We start from the raw sequence: 17817 nt of genomic DNA on the forward strand, positions 1-17817 counted from the left end.
TTCTGGTACTGCCGTCTGTGACATGATTTGTGCCAGGAATGCCGCGCAGGAGTGACAGCGCAAGAAGCGTCAGTGCGAAGCGGCCGCCGCTGTCGACACCCTGTCTCCGGATCACTCAGAATGTTTGACTGGGCCGTTCCGTCGTTTAGCCAGTTTTTTTTTCCTCTCTCTCTCTCTCCCTGTCTCTTCCGCCAACCTTGGAGATCCAGTTCCGTTCTGGAAGTCAACAGTGCAAATGAAGTTACAGGGGACAGACGCATTAACTAGAGAAATTTATTCGATTAGTTGGATTTTAACGACACAAATGAGCTTAACATTATCCAGAAGCCTCAGAAAGCTGCATATGTTCCATAGTTTTTCATAACAGGGAAAAGTACTTTATTCACCTTCAGGCCCTTCAATGTGCATTCCTTCAATACCGAAAAAGTGATGACGAGCAGTACAGGGCACATAAGCATGAAATGCCGCTCGCTAAACAACATGAGCAAGACTGCCAGAATTAAGGCTTGGTGACAGTGACTTCTTATGGAGCAAGTGTGAGGAAGCTTTTGCCTATTATATCACCGGTGGGTGTGCACCCGGCGCCGCAGTGGATCGAACCCCGCATCTCCCGCATGCGAGGCGGATGCTCAACGGCTAGGTAACAGCTGCGATGTAATGAAGTGTAATGTAATGTAATGGTGTGTAATAAAGTGTAGTGGTGTGATGGCAGTGAACACAACAGAAAACTGTACTATTACGATTTACAACAGAGAAAGTCAGCGGCAACCGTATGCTGTATCATTTATGGAGCGTATACGGGTGATTTATGAAGTAGTCCTATTACGATTTTAGATCAAATTTCATGGACCAAATTTACAAGACGCCACTAAATGTAGGCGTACACATTCCCCAAAATCTGTTATCACTGTTGCTACAAATACAGCCTTTAAACGCACGCAACTTTGAACGCAACTGCAATTTTTTTTTCTGTGCAGTTCGATAACTATTAAGTCTATAAGGTGGCATTTCGGGCTTGTCGGTGTGTCATCGCGAAAATACAGCGCGGGAGAGCCACGACAGTGTCCTATCTTTCTAGTCTGCTTCTTTTTTTCTTTTGCTAAGGATTAATTTACTGGGTGTTTCACCTAAGGTGTTTCTCAATTTTTAAAAATAATCTTTCTGAGTTAGAAGGCATGCAGCTTTTTAAGCGTAGCATGATCAATGGTGCAGCGCATCAGAGTGCAGTTAAGACGCGCCAACTAATAGGCTGGTTAACTAATGCGAGTAAACTTTTTAAATATCACTTTTAGTCACCTCATTTATTTAGAGGCGTGTGGTTCATCGTAAGTATTATTCATATCAGTTCTGAGAATTTCAAAAATGCAGTTCACTAGGCACATTGGTCCAACAAAATTTGGCTATTTCGACCAGTTACGTGCACCTGAAAGGTTGCTTTCCCTGCAAGGTATTTGAAAGCGCGTAGTTGGTGCAGTGCTGCCATAATTTGTTAGGCCACAGCCCCGTCGGTAACAGAGCTTTCAAAATTCTCAGAGCTGATATGGATATTACTTACGGTGGACTAAACGCCTCTCAATAAATTAGAAGACTAACGTACTAGTTTAAAAGTTTACTGGATGTTAGTTAACCAACCTCCTAGTTAGCACGTTTTAGCTGTACTCTAATGCTCGATACTGCTGACAATGCTATGCAAAAACGCTCTTCTAATTCAAAAAGCATATTTTTGAAAATTGGAGAAAATCTTAGGCGAAACACATGATTATTTATTTATTTATTTATTTATTTATTTATTTATTTATTTATTTATTTATTTATTTATTTATTTATTTGGGACCTGCAATCGCACAGATGTTTCATGTGAAAAATTTCTCAAACGCACTGGTTTACTTGGGAACAGGAATGTGGCAAGCGGCATAGCGCATAATATATTTCTATGATCGACTGATTACATTCCTTCAAAGCAGAACTTGCCACCCTTGTCTCTATTCACTACTCATGGCGCAAGCGACAATAGTTCCATGACGTACAGTTTACAAAAAAGCCAGATAAATGATTACAATCAATGGGGTAAATTTTAATATTGCCGGATGATTTCAAAGCATGAACCCGTCTAGCTGACTTCCTCCAAGCTGGCATCTTCGTCGCTGTAATTTTTGAACAAAGAAGTGTCCCTCTTCACAGCCGAGCCTGCAAAACAAAGGCGGCATTCTTTCTTGAAATCGAGGCTTTCAGTTCAACAATTAAGATACCATAACACAATTCTAGATGCGCACGGCTTCCAAATTCAGTGCTCTTATGGGATGAAGGAACAATTTCACACACAAAAAAAACTTGTCAGGTAATGACTACCTAATCGCGAAGCTGTTTGTTCACGTCTTCACCCGAATTAAGCCTGTACACGGCCTAATCATTCTGTTCTAGACCCATTTCCTCGCACGTGAGCAGTGAGCATTCGATGTCGCAGAGAGGAAAACCTTTATACTGCAAGCTCAGTGTAAAAAGTATTTAGCATTTAGCAATTCCCCTCAGCCACCTAGCGGACTTGGACGAGCTAGGCTCGTCATCAGCGTACGTCATACTACTGTCATTTCTGCCTCGTGAGGACTCCAGCCTGTCGTGTGCTTTCTGGGTCTCAGTGTCCGCTTTCAGGCGAATAAGGCTCGCCCAAAGATATGTTTTGGTTTCTCAGCAGATGGCAGCACGGATATTAAATGGGCATTTTGGTACCAGTGCCGAAAAAAATACGTGCACGTTATGTAGTTAAACTGAGCCATACCACCGGGTTTAGGAAACCTCGCCCCGAACTGCTTTGTGCCTCTTTGGTCGCTGTAGGTTCGATGGCATCAAACACTGTCGATTATTTAATTAGCTCCGCAGATGTGCCCCTCAACCGGATGGCAATCACAGTTTGCTACGGCACTGCCATAATAAAAAATCCGGGCTCTTTTTTATCGACTGAAGAGTAGGCTACAGATACAAAGCATTTCCGGAGCTGGGGCGCCTGTCGTTCCTAAGCATATGGTACGTAGCGGCATGGCCAGCAGTTTGTCTTCCGCTACAGCCTCCCATAATGAAAGCAGCATAACTGCCCATCCTCCGCTAAGCTGTGGTTGGATGAGTGCAAATGGAGCGCTAACTATTTATCATTCGTGTCATTTCTCAAGAGCTCAAATTACAAAACCAGACCACACACATATTAAAAAAAGAATCATGCGCGTTTCAGAATCATGCGCGGGTAAGCTACAAGGAAAGCGCAGAAGGTCATAGCGAAGTTTTGGGGCCAAACTTAAAAGGACATCAACGAATACTCTGCCCTTGCAACCAAAGCACTGGCAGCCTTGCCAGGCTGACGCGTCATTCTATAAGTCGCTAATCGGAATCAGGTCAAAGCCATTCAGCTGCGAGCTCTGCTGCCTGTTTCTCCTGTTTTAAGGCGAAGGCCTTTAAGGCTCAAGCTCACGGCCACAATCGTGTCCGTCCGTCCGTCCGTGACGCTTCGTTTAGTGGGAACTAATAAAAATAGAAGGAAAAAATGGTTCCTTCAAATAGAGGATGAAAAAATTATACCAGAAAACAAGTTTAAAGACTGTAGAGCAATTGGTTAATTAATTATAACCAAAAATGTGAAAATTTCATCCAAATAGAGCGGACGTCGATATAGCCATGGGAACGGTGGGGCGTCACATCCACTGGGAGTCGTCACAGCATAGTGAAATAACTCTGGAACTAATAAAGGTAGGAGAAAAATGTTTGAATCAGATATAGAAGAAAAAATAATCCTAGAAGCCAAATTTGACGACTGTAGAGGAATTAGTTCATTAATTGTAGTCAAAATGTCAAAAATTGTGTCGAAAAAACTGTGTGACGTCACATTCATCGGATGTCGTCACAGCACAGTGAAAAAAAAACAACGGACGGTAAAACGCCGGATTTTGTAATAAGTAATTAACAAGTGTTCATAATTAGTAATCCGTAAATAATTAATGAATAATTAAATAATTAGTACTTTGTGATAATTCAGAGAGGCAGCAACGGTAGCAGCCAAAAGAGCGCGGAAAGACTTTCGCCTCACGCAGTCTAGATCGTCAAAGTGCCCCCCAAATTTTTAATCACAATGATGACTGCTCAAATTACTGTTCTACTAGATACAGGTTCGTAGTGGCATTTTTACTTTGGTTAATGCGAAATTTATCACTGCCCAGAACAGCAAAACGTTAAGAGTATGCTCGTTCCTGTACCCTACAGGCAGACATGAGCTGGTCTAGTTGTGTGCGCGCCCGTCCTTGTCGCCTCGTCTCTGTCCTCGTCTGTTCAGCGCTGCTTTTCCAGAAAAACATACGGCGCTAATCCGAAATTTGCCCTCCTCAATACGGTCCCTATCATTCAGAGTACCTTTCTACGTTACATAATTATTTCAACAGGCTCTTGGGGGGTACACTCAATATTCTCTTAGTGCTGCGACGCTGACCGCAAAATGCACTTGCATGCAGTACACCTGAACTGCCGCAGTACGCCGGCGGCGGTAACGACACAGTACGCGAGAGTATCTTTCTGACGGCACATGATGCGTACCTGTGGAAGATGGTGCATCTTTTGCTCCTCCCACGTGCGCACTGGAAACGAAAATAACAATTTAAAAAAAAGTGGTTTAACGTGTCTCTCTCATCGCCAGCAACCATGGTCACTTTCGCAGATGGTTTACCTCGATTGAGGAATTCTATGATTCCCGAAATTAAATCAACGAGCACTGAAGCCTTTTTCTTGGTCTTTCTTATACTGTAACTTTATCAAGCCTATGGAGATACGTAGTACCGAGAGTATCTTTTAAACGTTCGCATTTTTTTATTCTTACAACGCTGCGAGATATGTTGCTGTGGCCTGCGCAAGTGGTTTGTCTAGCAAGGCGGATACTGCGTATGGGATAGGGCTCGATAATTATGCGATTAATTACCTTAAATAACTAATCAACTTTGCTATTCTTCATTTTAGGGGGAAGATTTTACTGTGGAATACAATGCCATCGACAACGAAGGTGAGTCTAGTTTTGAAATTTTCTCAACCCGCAATGCGGTTCGAAATCGTGAATGCCGAAAACACGCATTTAAAAGCTCGCTGAATTAGCTCTCTCGCATTGTACATTTATAAAATTCTGTTGCCGCCCCTAGTATTGTCCCCAAAATCACGTTAACTGCTCTTAAGTCACAAAATACAGAAACGAAGCCTGTATATTATGCATTAAAAAATGCGAGCTACACCATTTTATAAATGTGCCACACGGCAAAGACCACTCAACATGCTTTCAAATGCGCATATATTTCGAATCCCATAACCGATTTAGAAAATTTAAAACTGGGCTCATGTTCAATCTTCAAAACCTTCAATATCGCGTCATAATCATTCCCCGTAATATCGTTACGAAAAAGCTGATCAGCTAATTATCTAATTATAGAGCTCTGAAGAAGGAGATGAATTTTTTTATGGCTCAAGGGTAGCTTTGGCCAAAGAGCGTCATGGCACAAGGTAGTTTTCATGTCACAAAGTGGTGTCAAAGACCCATTTCCCAAGCATTTCACCCTAAGAAGCTGACCATTATAGAGCTCTGTCACGAACATATTGTCAGCCTTGCTGTACAATCGGCATGCACAAACCGCAGCAACGTATCCCTCACAGCTTTTCAAATGAAGACCTGCACAAGGTAAGAAAAATCACCCGGTATAGCGCACCTGTTCTAAGAAACCGGACGTACTGCATCATGCGTTCCTCTATGCTAAAACTCCCGCAGAGCCGAAGAGGATCGTTGCGGCCCATTCTAGCATGCGATATGATATCCTCATCTCTTTCTTGACTCTCGGTTATCCCGTATCACACAACTCGCCGCATCTTGTTCAAAGCAAACAATGCTTCAGACGACACATACAAGCAACACTCTAAACCAGTGTCTCCTTAAAAGCGTAAAATATCAAGTTTTTTGCAAAATATTCCGGCACTTCGACTTTTCTGATTTAGTCATCTTTAGAAATATGGCTCTCTCAGAGCCACGCAACTCCAGTGTTAACCGAATTTTTCCTATGCAGGGCTGCATTTGTACGCGTCATACCCAAGCATGCCACATGGCATGCCATAAGTCATGCCCTATCTAATCTAATACATACACTTGCGCCCCATCTATTATAACTGTCAGCACTACCATCAACTGTTAAATTCTGTCTCAGTTCAGGGAGAATCGGAAGATGCAACTTAATCTGAACAGTATGCATCATAGTGAGCTGAATGCGACAAAACTCACAAATAGATAATGTTCTGTAAAGGTATATTTTCGCTGTTGTTTCGCTTGAGAAAATAGCCTAAATAGGAACAACATGCTTACCCTAGCAGTCCTTCAATCTAACCTTGCAGGCTTTCCAATATTGGTGTCGAATATTGCAGCCACTTACATGACTTGTTAACTTCAATGTTACATTTGTAAACGCAAATATCCCTTATTTGTTAGAGTAGTAAATGTCTCTCCTTACCTTTGCGAATGAAAGAAATTTTCACTAATTTTGTAATCTAGTTTTACAAATGATTACTGATCACCATAGTCGAATAATTCAGCATCTCATGTTTTTAAATATACAACATAGCAAAAATCATTAAAATTCTTTATCTTCATAAATTTAAGTTTAATGTCCTAAATACTTTCAATTATACTAATTTCAACCTTCATGAGTCACTTAGGTTTTAGCTAGAATAATCTGGTTCATAATTATACCGTAAAAGATAATTAGCTAAAAGTTATGGTGTTTAACTTCTAGCTGCGTTTGTTAACTGCAGTACAGAATTCTCGAAGTAGATACGCAAATGTCAATAACAAATTTGTTCTAAAGAACTGTTTTCTGCCATGAAGTGGCACACAAAGGACCACGGCTTGAACACAAAGGCTATCAGTATTTAGAATACGTAATTTATAGCAACACCTGCTCCAACAACCGCATTCCCGCGGCAGAAAATTGTAAACACACCACGCGGAACGACCACTTTTTGCTAAATAAACACAAAAAACACCCCGCACCGCTGTATAGAAACAAACCATGTTTGTAACTGCATGACATGCTGTAAGAAATCATCAACGACAATTTTCTCTTCCAAACTGAGGCGTTCAGAGAACTAATCAATACAAAAACGCCCCTCAGAAAGTAAATTATGATACATTAATGCAACCGACATTGTGTTTCTTTGGCTAGTAAGCTAAACTTACCCGGATTAGGAAGGAAAATAGGCGCAACAAGGCGTAAATCAATTTTATATTGGCTGACAGCAAGTATTTCTGGCTCTAGGCTTCAAAAGCATTGTAGACCGAGATGTATAGCATGCGGAATGGAAACATTGCAGAGCATAGGTGATAATTGTGTATGTTTGCAGTTTTTAATCTCCTGAAGGACAGGCAGCCCTTACAAACATTTTTAGACAGTCTATAGACTATCTGTAAACTTCCGTCTATAAAGTCTATAGGCTGTCTCTAAAGAACAGTCTATAGGTAATACAAATGCTATAGACAGTCTATAGACCATCTATAGATTTATGGTCATATACATTTAGTAGACTCTTGTCTATAGACAGTCTGTAGACTGTGAAGAGACAAAAAGAAATATCTATAGGAAGGCAATAGAGTCTGTAAGAAGTCTAAACACTGTCTATAGACCGTTTTATAAGGTAGGATAAGTCTATTACGAATAAAAATACAATAAAACGGTTAAACAAATTAACAGAAATCTTAGCATACCGTCTATCGTGTTGCCGTTACCGTTACCGGAGTACCGCAGCCAGCCCACCACCAGGGAGCACCACTGATTGGTCCTGATGTGGTTGGCGTGCGCGCCGCTGCCTGGTACCTGGCGCCATCTGTCGCCCTCACGGCGATCTGCGCGTGTGCACTGATGATGCGTGGGCACCCGGCACTCCGGTAACGATGACGGTAACACGGTACACGCTATGCTAAAGGTTTCTAACGTCATCCAAAACCGACACAGTGTTTACGTATCAGGACCTCTAGTAAGCAATCAAGGAACCCCGCGCTTACTATGTTTTCTTTCCTTCCTTTGGCTCTGTGCCGTTAGTAAATTCTAGCTTTGATAATCAAGCCGCTTAGAGGCATTCCTTACCGGCTATGACGTTAGAGCAAGCCGGTTGCAAGGGTAAGAAAGCAAAAAAAAAACATGGTAGGGTTTTAACGTAGCTAAACCGAGTATACGAGCTGAAGCATGTTTTCCCTGATTGGCTCATGGTTTTGCTTTTCTTAGTCGTCGGCACGTCTGACGACGATATTAGTTCGATAGTAGCATTAGTTGATGACGACGACGATGTGCGACGCACATCGCGAGTGAGTTTTTCAGTTTAACACGCGTGATCGGCTGCGAGAATAGCATAGTGCTCTCGTGCAGTGGCCAGAGAAGCTGATTTGTTGCGCCGCAGAGGGTTTCACAGACGCTACAAAATTTATTTATTCATGGTTCGGCCGAGGTAACTATCAAGGTCAAGCTTCACACAAACTCGGTGAGCCGGTTAGAACTCGTAAACTAGTAATTTCGAACTATAACAAGTGAAATGAAACCCTCCAAACACTGGCCAGGATTTTTTGCAATTCAGCATACTTTGTTGAATACGAGTAGCACGGTGGTATATGTGTCTGGAGCATATAGCACCGCAGTAGAAAGTGTGAAGAACAACCGCACAAAATCATGGCAAACCAGTTTCAAACCTATCCCAAGGACACAGCACGTGGCTCCCAAGCAACACATGTGCAACTTCGGTTGAACAAAACGCGAAAGGTGTTTAACAAAGAAAATCAACCAGATTCTCGCGCTTAGCACTTCTGCCAGGTATTAAGATGCAACAGAGCTGTACTCACGTAGGAGTTCTCTGGTCCCCCGAGTTCAAAACAGCAGGCTCCACCGTCTGTAAAAAAAGTATAGGTTGTTGCATATTCAAGCGTTTAAAGGCAGTGGCACTAGCCGCCAGGTATAAATTATTTGTAGATCGTAGTGCACAGAAATTTACCATTAGCAGTGTAGGCTTAGTATTTTTTCTCGGTCATCGGCACGTTTGCGTCTAGCGTTGGGTTCTTTGTTTGATGAATTACATTGTTTATGTATGCACGCTAGCTTGTCTTATGTGTTGTGCTCCACTTCTGTAATATCCTGCAAAGACTGATAGATAAAGCTTCTCTTCGTATAGGAGTTTAAGCAACGCTGCGCGCGAATCAGCCTACTTTTGCTGCCCATCGAGGATCTGTTACGAGGCGGAACATTCCACGAAACTGCGCCTCAAACTTTCAATTATTGTTTACCTTTATCGCCTCTGTTACGCAGCCTTCACTCTGTTGGTTCATCACGCAAGGCGATTTATCGTGCTTACCCCCTGCCAGCGTCACTTGATCTCCCGTGGATTAGATCTCTGGGATATTCGCGGCGTTGTAAGCGTGTTGTTTGGAAACTCCTCAGTTGTACACTGGCGACTGCCCAGGGAGGTTGTCGCTATATCCGCCGAGTTTTTTCACTCCCTTGCGAGGACAGTTCAAGAAACGGTTGTTTAGAGTTCTACTGCATCACCACAGACGAGGAAAATATGCCGCGCAAAAAACGCATGGACGACATAAGACGAACACAAACACTTGGGTTTATCTTTCTTAAGTCGCTCATGGGTTTTTTGCGCTGCATATTTTCCTCTTCAGTGATGAACGAAAAGGCCCAAATTACCACCCTTCATCAGTTGCATCTCCACCGGTCGCCTGCTTTACTGACTAGATCACTGCTACATGAGACAACGCAAAGCACGTTAAGTCCAATATTAAAGCCTCTAGTATGCTTTTCTGCTTATTAATGCGCCCTTTTCGCCATGTTTTTGTTTTGTGCTGCGATATCCGTGATTCTGTTCACCTGTATAACAGACAGAGGAAGTCACAGCAATAGCGGTAAACGTCGCCCACCCATTGCTAACGGACACTACAAGGCCTACATGGGCTCCTTCTCTCCATTCCCGCTACGTTGACCACAGGCCCGGAGCACGTTAGCTTGTATATAGCGCCACGCAAGGTATACAAATTACAACTTAGGTAGTGAAAAGGCGGATTTTTATGGATGAGCTAATTTGCATCATTTCTCATCGGGTTAGCATATGTCTGGACAATTTCCCTCTCAAAAACGGTAAAAGAGACCCTCGTCGATTAGCCGTCAAAGCCAATGCTATACAATTAGCGACTGCATCTTTATGTTGCAATAAGTGTGAACCTCCAGAGATACTAACTAGTATCTTCTAGCTGCATTTGTTTTATTTGTTATGAGAGTGAAAGTCCAGAACTTTTCTGGTATTTCTCATCCAAAACTGCGAAGAAGCAATCTTGGGAACGATGCCTTCAAATACGTCTCCATTGCCCCGAAAGGGTAGCCGCCCTGAACGCACCTCGGCGGTCTTCTGTCGCGCGGCCTCCTTGATCGTGTTGACGGCGCCCAGGGGCGGCCTGCAGGAGCGCTTCAGCAGCTGTGACTCGATCGACTGCACCAGGTCGGTGATGCGCGTCGGCGCGCGGGTCGACCGGGACAGCCTCTGCGGGTGGTGCGTCTTCGAGGCCGCGGGGTACGTGGCCGCTGACCCGCTGACCAAGCCGCTGACCAAGCGCTGTCGGCCACCGCCGCCGGCGCTGGGGCCGTCGTCGTCACTGCTGCGAGGACAAAGCGCTGAGGACGAGACTGATAGCGACCGTACATGACTCTAGGGCTGTTAACTTTCAAAGAACAGCGCTTTCAGAAGTGCATGGAGGAAAACGCGCGTAAAGACGAAGATGGAAAGAAGAAACAAGAAGGATGAGGGCTGCACTCTCAACTGAACATTTATTCCTTAATGTACAGGTATAAATAGAAAACTAAAAAAAAAGTGAACCATCATTTAGGATTACCCGACCGATGAGCAATAGTTTCACCTTGGAACTTACGTCCCACTCCGCTCAGCAGCAGATCTGTGCAAGACCTGCTAGCACTCGCAGTTATCCGCACTGGGTTGTCATGGTCACTGCGGCTTACGCACTGCAACGCTGCATGCAGCATGCATAGGCACCAAACGTGTACAGGCCAGTACATCAAGTTGTCAAGCAAGGAAACTTAAAATGTGAATCGAGGCTCGCTTGGTGCACCCCTCCTCCTAGCGGCAGTGCGCGTCTCAAAGACTCTTGTCAAAAGTGAAGTGTCGATACTTCCCTTTTTTGCATGCTTTCTTCAAAATATTTTGTAGAGAAGTTTTTTTCTGTGCTATCCGCTTTAGTCCTGGACATGCGGTATTATTTCCATCCCTTCTAAAGACCTCGATAGCAAAAATTTTGTTCCATTTTAACTTGTAAAAAGTTGCAACTCTACGTAGAAGTAAAAGTGCACGATCGGCACAAGCAAGCCTCCTTGATGACGCTTTCTTTAATGATGTCTGTTCTGTGCAACGTTTTGCGAAAAACTAACTAGCCACACCGAAAACAACACGCTTGTTTCGTGCCCGGGCCGCGAAGTAAGGCTTCATCCTTCAGTAAAACTTCTTTTTTGGCTAATTGGTGCATTTTGAACCTAGCAAAAGGAGTAGCGCCAAAGCATGCAGCCACAGACGAAGAAAGGACAAGACACAAGCGCTGACTATTGGTGCATTTTGAACCTAGCAAAAGGAGTAGCGCCAAAGCATGCAGCCACAGACGAAGAAAGGACAAGACACAAGCGCTGACTATCAAGTGAATTTTATTGAAGAAACGCACTCCTTAAATAAGGCGAACAACACAGGTGAAAAGGAGAAGAGCGAACAATCGTGAAAGATAACATCTAACCCAAGCAAGCAAGAAGACATAAAAGCTCGCACGTTAGCTGCTTCTAAAAAGTCTACCTCTGCTGCAAAGACTAATAATGAGGGAGTGCTGATGCAAGTGTCGCCATATCTCTTAATATAGTAAGCTTCCAGGCTAACACGCGCAGCCTTGTCGGTACTCTTACCTCGAATCCTAGTCTCAGCCAATCGAGACACGCATCCACTGCACTTACGTGCTCAACAATATTTGCGTACGTACCTTTTAACTCACTAAAATTTCGGGAATGTTTCCCCCAATCGTTTGTTGAAGCAACGGCCGGATCGCTTACATAAACATTTCCACATGTCATAGGAATGGCATAAATCACGCCTGTTGAGCACTTCACAAAAGGAGTGTCAAGTCGCATCTGGCAACCTCCTTTTTTTTTTTGGAGCCTCAAATGCGTGGGCATAACTTTCCCAACTTATTGGGTGCCGAAAATACGACGGGCACACCACGCTTGTTGGCCACTTTCTTGATGCTCTGCGATGTGTTGTGCAAGTATGGCAAAACCACAGGCTTATCGGCCTTCCGACAAATATCATCCATTCTTCTTGTCCCAGTATTCAGTTTCTGAAGCAGGGTTTAAGCAACAGTAATCAAGACCGAAGGGCAGAAACACGCCTCCAAAAGTCGGCTAATCTGATTTTGTAAACTCGTTTGCATCTGATTCGGACACGACTTTTTGAGACAGGATTCTATACAGTGCGACGCAATGGGTCTTTTGACAGTCTTCGAGCGTGTCAAGTCATAAAGCAACAAATCCTTTTTTGCACGAGAGTAATAGCCCTAGCAGACGTGTGTTTCAGAGAGCGTTAGTTTCTAAACTAAAAACTGTAAAACAGCTGCGTCAGGTGTGTAAATTTTAGCCCGAGTCTATGATTGTTGAAAGCGTCTAAAACTTCGACTACTGTAGAGGCGTAAACGAAGTTCGCCTGCTTTTTTAAAAGCACTGAAAAATTGTCAACATCTCTCAAAATCTTTAAAACCAACCCCCTCCCATTAAGATACATATCTCAATGCTGGTCTACTTTTGATAAAATAAAAAATATCGCACAAAATGGGATCCACACATGACCCAATAAAAATTCCATTGCGCTGCAATAAAGGCAGGTTGTCAAGGACGATAAAAGTAGATCTTAAGAAACACTAATAAAGGGACGAAATTATCTACTGGCACGCCTGATGATTTCTAGAAAGACACGTCGCCATTTTCTTCAATACATTCCTTTACAGCCAACACAAACTGATCTTGAGGGACCGAATAAAACAGGTCTTGCACATCTACAGAGAACCAAAAGCGAGTTTCATATGTGCTGGCGAGAAAATGAATGACGTCTGCAGATTTTTTGATGAGTAAAGGGGGATTGAAGGCGAGCACTTTCAATTTATTTTGCAGAAAACTGGCTAACGTTTCTCTGCCACGATCGTTCTTCGCTAACAGTTGTACGAAAAGGGATTTCTGGCTTATGGGTCCTAGCAGTAAAGAAAGCATTTAGGCTATTACCTCTGCTATTTAGTATATCTCTCGCAAGTGGGCCAAGATTTAAATCCTTAAAGATGTTCATGAACTCTTTCTTTAGTCTAACGGCACTTTTTTGACAGGAACAAAATTCTTAATAATTGCCGACTGCGCTTTTTCATTGTACATTTACTTCGGCAGAAGAACGAACTCCGTCTCTTTGTCTGCTTGAAGAAGCATAAGGTTATTTTTTCTTGAACAGAGATACATCATTTAGGTGTATTTCGTTGTTCGGCGCGGCTACATCATTTGCTACATCATTCGGCTACATCATTCGGTCTTGATTACTTTTGCTTAAACCCTGCTTCAGAAACTGAAGACTGCGACAAGAAGAATGGATGATATTCGTCGGAAGGCCGATAAACATGTGGTTTTGCCATACTTGCAGAAGACATCGCACAGCATCAAGAAAGTGCCCAACAGGCATGGTGTGCCCGTCGTATTTTCGGCACCCAACAAGTTGGGAAAGTTATGCCCACGCACTTGAGGCTCAAAAAAAAAAGGTTTGGTTTATAGGGTTTAACGTCCCAAAGCAACTCAGGCTATGAGAGACGCCGTAGTGAAGGGCTCCGGAAATTTCGACCACCTGGGGTTCTTTATCGTGCACTGACATCGCACAGTACACGGGCCTCTAGAATTTCGCCTCCATCGAAATTCGACCGTCGCGGCCGGGACCGAACCTGCGTCTTTCGGGCCAGCAGGCGAGCGCCATAACCACTCAGCCACCGCGGCGGCTGAAAAAAAAAAGGAGGTTGCCAGATGCGACTTGACACTCCGTTTGTGAAGTGCTCAACAGGCGTGATTTATGCCATTCCTATGACATGTAGAAAGGTTTATGTAGGCGAAACCGGCCGTGCTTCAACAAACGATTGGGGGAAACATTACCGAAATTTGAGTTAAAAGGTAAGTACGCACATATTGTTGGGCACGTAAGTGCAGAGGATGCGTGTCTCGATTGGCTGAGACTAGGATTCGAGGTCTTCCATGATCGAGGTAAGAGTGCCGACAAGACTGCGCGTGTGAGCCTGGAAGCTTACTATATCAAGAGATATGGCGACACTTGCATCAGCACTCCCTCATTATTACTCTTTGCAGCAGAGGTAGACTTTTTAGAAGCAGCTAACGTGAGAGCTTTTATGTCTATTTGCTTGCTTGGGTTAGATGTTATCTTTCACGATTGTTCGCCCTCCTCCCTTTCACCTCTGTTCTTCGCCTTATTTAAGGTGTGCCTTTCTTCAATAAAATTCACTTTATAGTTAGCGCTTGTGTCTTGTCCTTTCTTCGTCTGTGGTTGCATGCTTTGCAGCTGTTCCTTTTCCTAGGCTTCTTCCTTGTTCGAGCAAGACCGCTACCACACCCCAGTTGCCGTTTTATTCTCTCAGTGGGACAGTAAATAGTTTACAAAGCCAGTGTAACGCACTCCTGCCCCCCCCCCCCCCCCCCTCCCTGCTATTTCTTTTTGTAGAATGCAAAACTAGCCAAAATATTGGAGGAGACACTTAAAGGGCACCTGAAAAGGATATTTGAGTTTGGCTATAATGCGCTTGCAATATGTAGAGTATAGGCCACCGAGCATTCATGCCGCGTACAAGACCTCAAAAGCGAGCCGATTAGTTACCATATATTTTTAAGAATTCACGCTTCTACGCCTCAGGGCGGCCAGCGGTGCCGAGATTTCGCCCGAATCCGTGCGCAAAGCGTCATGCAGCGCTCATTACGTCAGCAGTCAGCAGCATAGGGCTATCATTGGTTCGCCAAGCTAGCTCTTTCTGATATCACGCAGGTACAATGGCCGCGGCCGGAAGCACCGCCCCCCGGGGAACTCCTGCACCCCTCTGCAGCCGGCGGAGGGGCCGAGTATGTGGGACAGGCGGAAGAGCGCCGACGTTTCAGTATGCAAAAGTGACGAGAGGAAAGAGAAAGGCGCCAGAACGCAGAAATTCAAACTTAAACTATATGTAGTTCAGCTTCCAGAAAACGCATTTAAAATATTCTTGCTGGAGGATATTAGCGAAGCGGCGTCCTTTAACAACCTAGGCATACCGCAACATTATTGAAATACCCTTTCAGAGCCCCTTTAAGCTCCGCTTTGAGGTTTTGACGCGACAGCGTAGTGAGTTAATTCGAATATATGCAGAAGGCCCTCTTCTACTTTACATTCATAGAACCGCGAGAGTCATCATACCCCTTCTGGTGCAGTGGTGCTGCGGTTAAGAGATTGCGCCACTGCCCTGCGATGGCAGCTGCTCCCAGCGGTGGGTCTTGTGTGGAATTGGTTGCACTTCCGACCGACCAATCATTAATTTAATCCCGCCTGCCACGGTGAGCAGTTTGCTCTCTATCCGGTGGGCAGGTTGTGATGACACCACAATGTCACGTGACCTAGGCGACCCATCTGCCTCCTATGTTGCTTTTTGGGGACCACCTGCCAGAGCCATGCCCGTGATTCTTCGCTCACAACGCCGAAAGCACCGACACTAGATTTTTTATTAACCAGGCCTTTAACGCTGTCGCCTTAAAACGAGTATTTCTTCCCGAGCATCGCAAACCTGTCGATTAGCGGCTTGATGATGTCGTGTGAGGTGGCGATGGACAACGGCTGTCGGGAGCGGCTGGATCGCACCAGAAAGCGACGAGGCGGGATGCCGCTGCCACTGCTGCTGCCGCACACCCGTGTTGCGGCGCTAAAGCAGCCGCTGCTGGCGACGCCTTCCCTGCTCGGACTGGCTGCCTCCGAGCTGGCCGAAGTTTGGCACCTGCGATATTCGATGTTCGATAATGCCATATTCATAGCTATCACATTAGCTCGCTCGTAATAGGTTAATGAGTAGGAAACGTGAGGACTGAAAACCAACAAACCTAAGTAGAGCTAACATTAGTATCAGGAATGTACCGACTTATGGCGGTGACAAGTTTCAAAAGAGCGGTCCTGCGAGGCAGTCTAGCTGCGTAAAGTCTAGAAGCTCGATTCAAGAAGCAGTTCCCGTTATACTGGCTGGTCCACTAACGTCGCCAGGCAGAGACGCTAGCGTCATACGCCGTCACTCCAGGCATCCTGAGAAGAGCAGCCACAGACTTAATAAAGCCATGGCATGAACAGCGAACCCTACGAGGAGGTGGCGACACAACTCAAGGCGAAAACCGGTTAGTCACCGTACAGCGAAGCCTTGTAGAGCCTCCTTCTCCAGGACTGGCAATTAAGTGGGGATATTAGGCTAAGATAAAACCCGATCTCTGTTCCTAATATTTTAGCTTCAGTTCAAAAAAAACATTCAAATTTTGGCTTTGCTTGTAAAGCTGTTCTATTTGCAGCATGCGAAATTCTAGTTTAAAAACCAGCAAGCAGCTCATGCTATCCACAACAAAATAGAATAATTTTTCGGGTTAAGGCAGATTTCTGAAATATACATTCAAGATATAGGCATACGACTTCTTTCAATCGTTGTCCGCAAGGGCTTGTGCTTTCAAACTACATTTTCAACTACCGGTTGTTCAGTTTTCGCGCTTCCTGCCAAAACAAGTTAACTTATGAATAAAAGATTTGCTGCGCAAATAATGGTTTTTTTTACAGCTGTGTATATGCAACAGACATGCATAATACTTTGATAAAAGAATTGCGGGGCAAATGGTAGTTGCGGAGAAAATGCTCATTGAGTGCACAGAAACCATGTTCTGAGAATTTGGAGCTGCAAGTTTGCTCGTGCAATCACGACCCTAAATTAGCCAGCTGCGTAAAATTCAGCATCATTTCCTTCAAACTGCATTATGAAGCCTTTCTTGGCACAAAGCTTCATCTTCCTTTTCTTTCTGCTCTCTGAAGTGTCCTTAAAACTTGCTGTTGATATCAGAGGGTTCTGTATGTGGTTCAATGCCATATTTAACAAAACACACGTGCTGATAGCATACCGGGTTCCGCATAACTGACAATTAATTCGCTTATTGCAGAGAAAACCAGCCATCGCTGTCTCCACAATATATTCGGTAAGCATATTCAAAGATCATAAAGCAGCTGCTAGCTCTCGCGAAATCCAAAAACTGGGGTGGGCGACGGCAAAATGAAATTGGAGCGGACACTTAAGCTCCGCCTTAAGGGTATGACGTGAGTGCCAAGGATTTAATGCCCAAATGTGCAGAATTGAACATTCTCTAGTTAAAATTCATAGACCCCTGGTAGTCCTCAGACCACTTCTGGCGCAGTGGTGCAGCGATTAAGCGATGCGCAACTGCCCTGGGATGACATTTGCTCCCTGCGACGTGCCTTGTGCGATCGAGGTTGCTCTTCGCAGCAACGTCGTGCGACCAATCGTTAATTTAACTGCCACCTGCCCCAGTGGTGAGTTTTTTCACAGTCCGGTGGGCAGGTTGTGATGAAGCCACAAGGTCACGTGACCTAGCTGGCCCATCTATCTTACTAGGTTTCTTCTCTGGTGGTTTTTCGGAAACT

General features: G+C 44.3%; 1 protein-coding gene across 1 annotated transcript in view; it reads right to left on the bottom strand.

Annotated features, from left to right (window-relative positions):
• Positions 1 to 2053: 2053 nt before the first annotated feature.
• Positions 2054 to 17817, bottom strand: part of DZIP1 (DAZ interacting zinc finger protein 1) — a 78202-nt gene continuing 62438 nt past the window's right edge. The window contains exons 15-19 of the mRNA XM_077651657.1: positions 15923 to 16129; positions 10438 to 10696; positions 8888 to 8934; positions 4573 to 4613; positions 2054 to 2187 (exon numbers count right to left, since the gene is read on the bottom strand). Of these exons, the coding sequence (XP_077507783.1) occupies positions 2111 to 2187; positions 4573 to 4613; positions 8888 to 8934; positions 10438 to 10696; positions 15923 to 16129 (631 nt within the window). The 3' untranslated portion in view covers positions 2054 to 2110. The remainder of the gene's footprint in view (positions 2188 to 4572; positions 4614 to 8887; positions 8935 to 10437; positions 10697 to 15922; positions 16130 to 17817) is intronic.

This window comes from Amblyomma americanum, chromosome 2, assembly GCF_052857255.1.
Source record: "Amblyomma americanum isolate KBUSLIRL-KWMA chromosome 2, ASM5285725v1, whole genome shotgun sequence".
Lineage (NCBI taxonomy): Eukaryota > Metazoa > Arthropoda > Arachnida > Ixodida > Ixodidae > Amblyomma > Amblyomma americanum.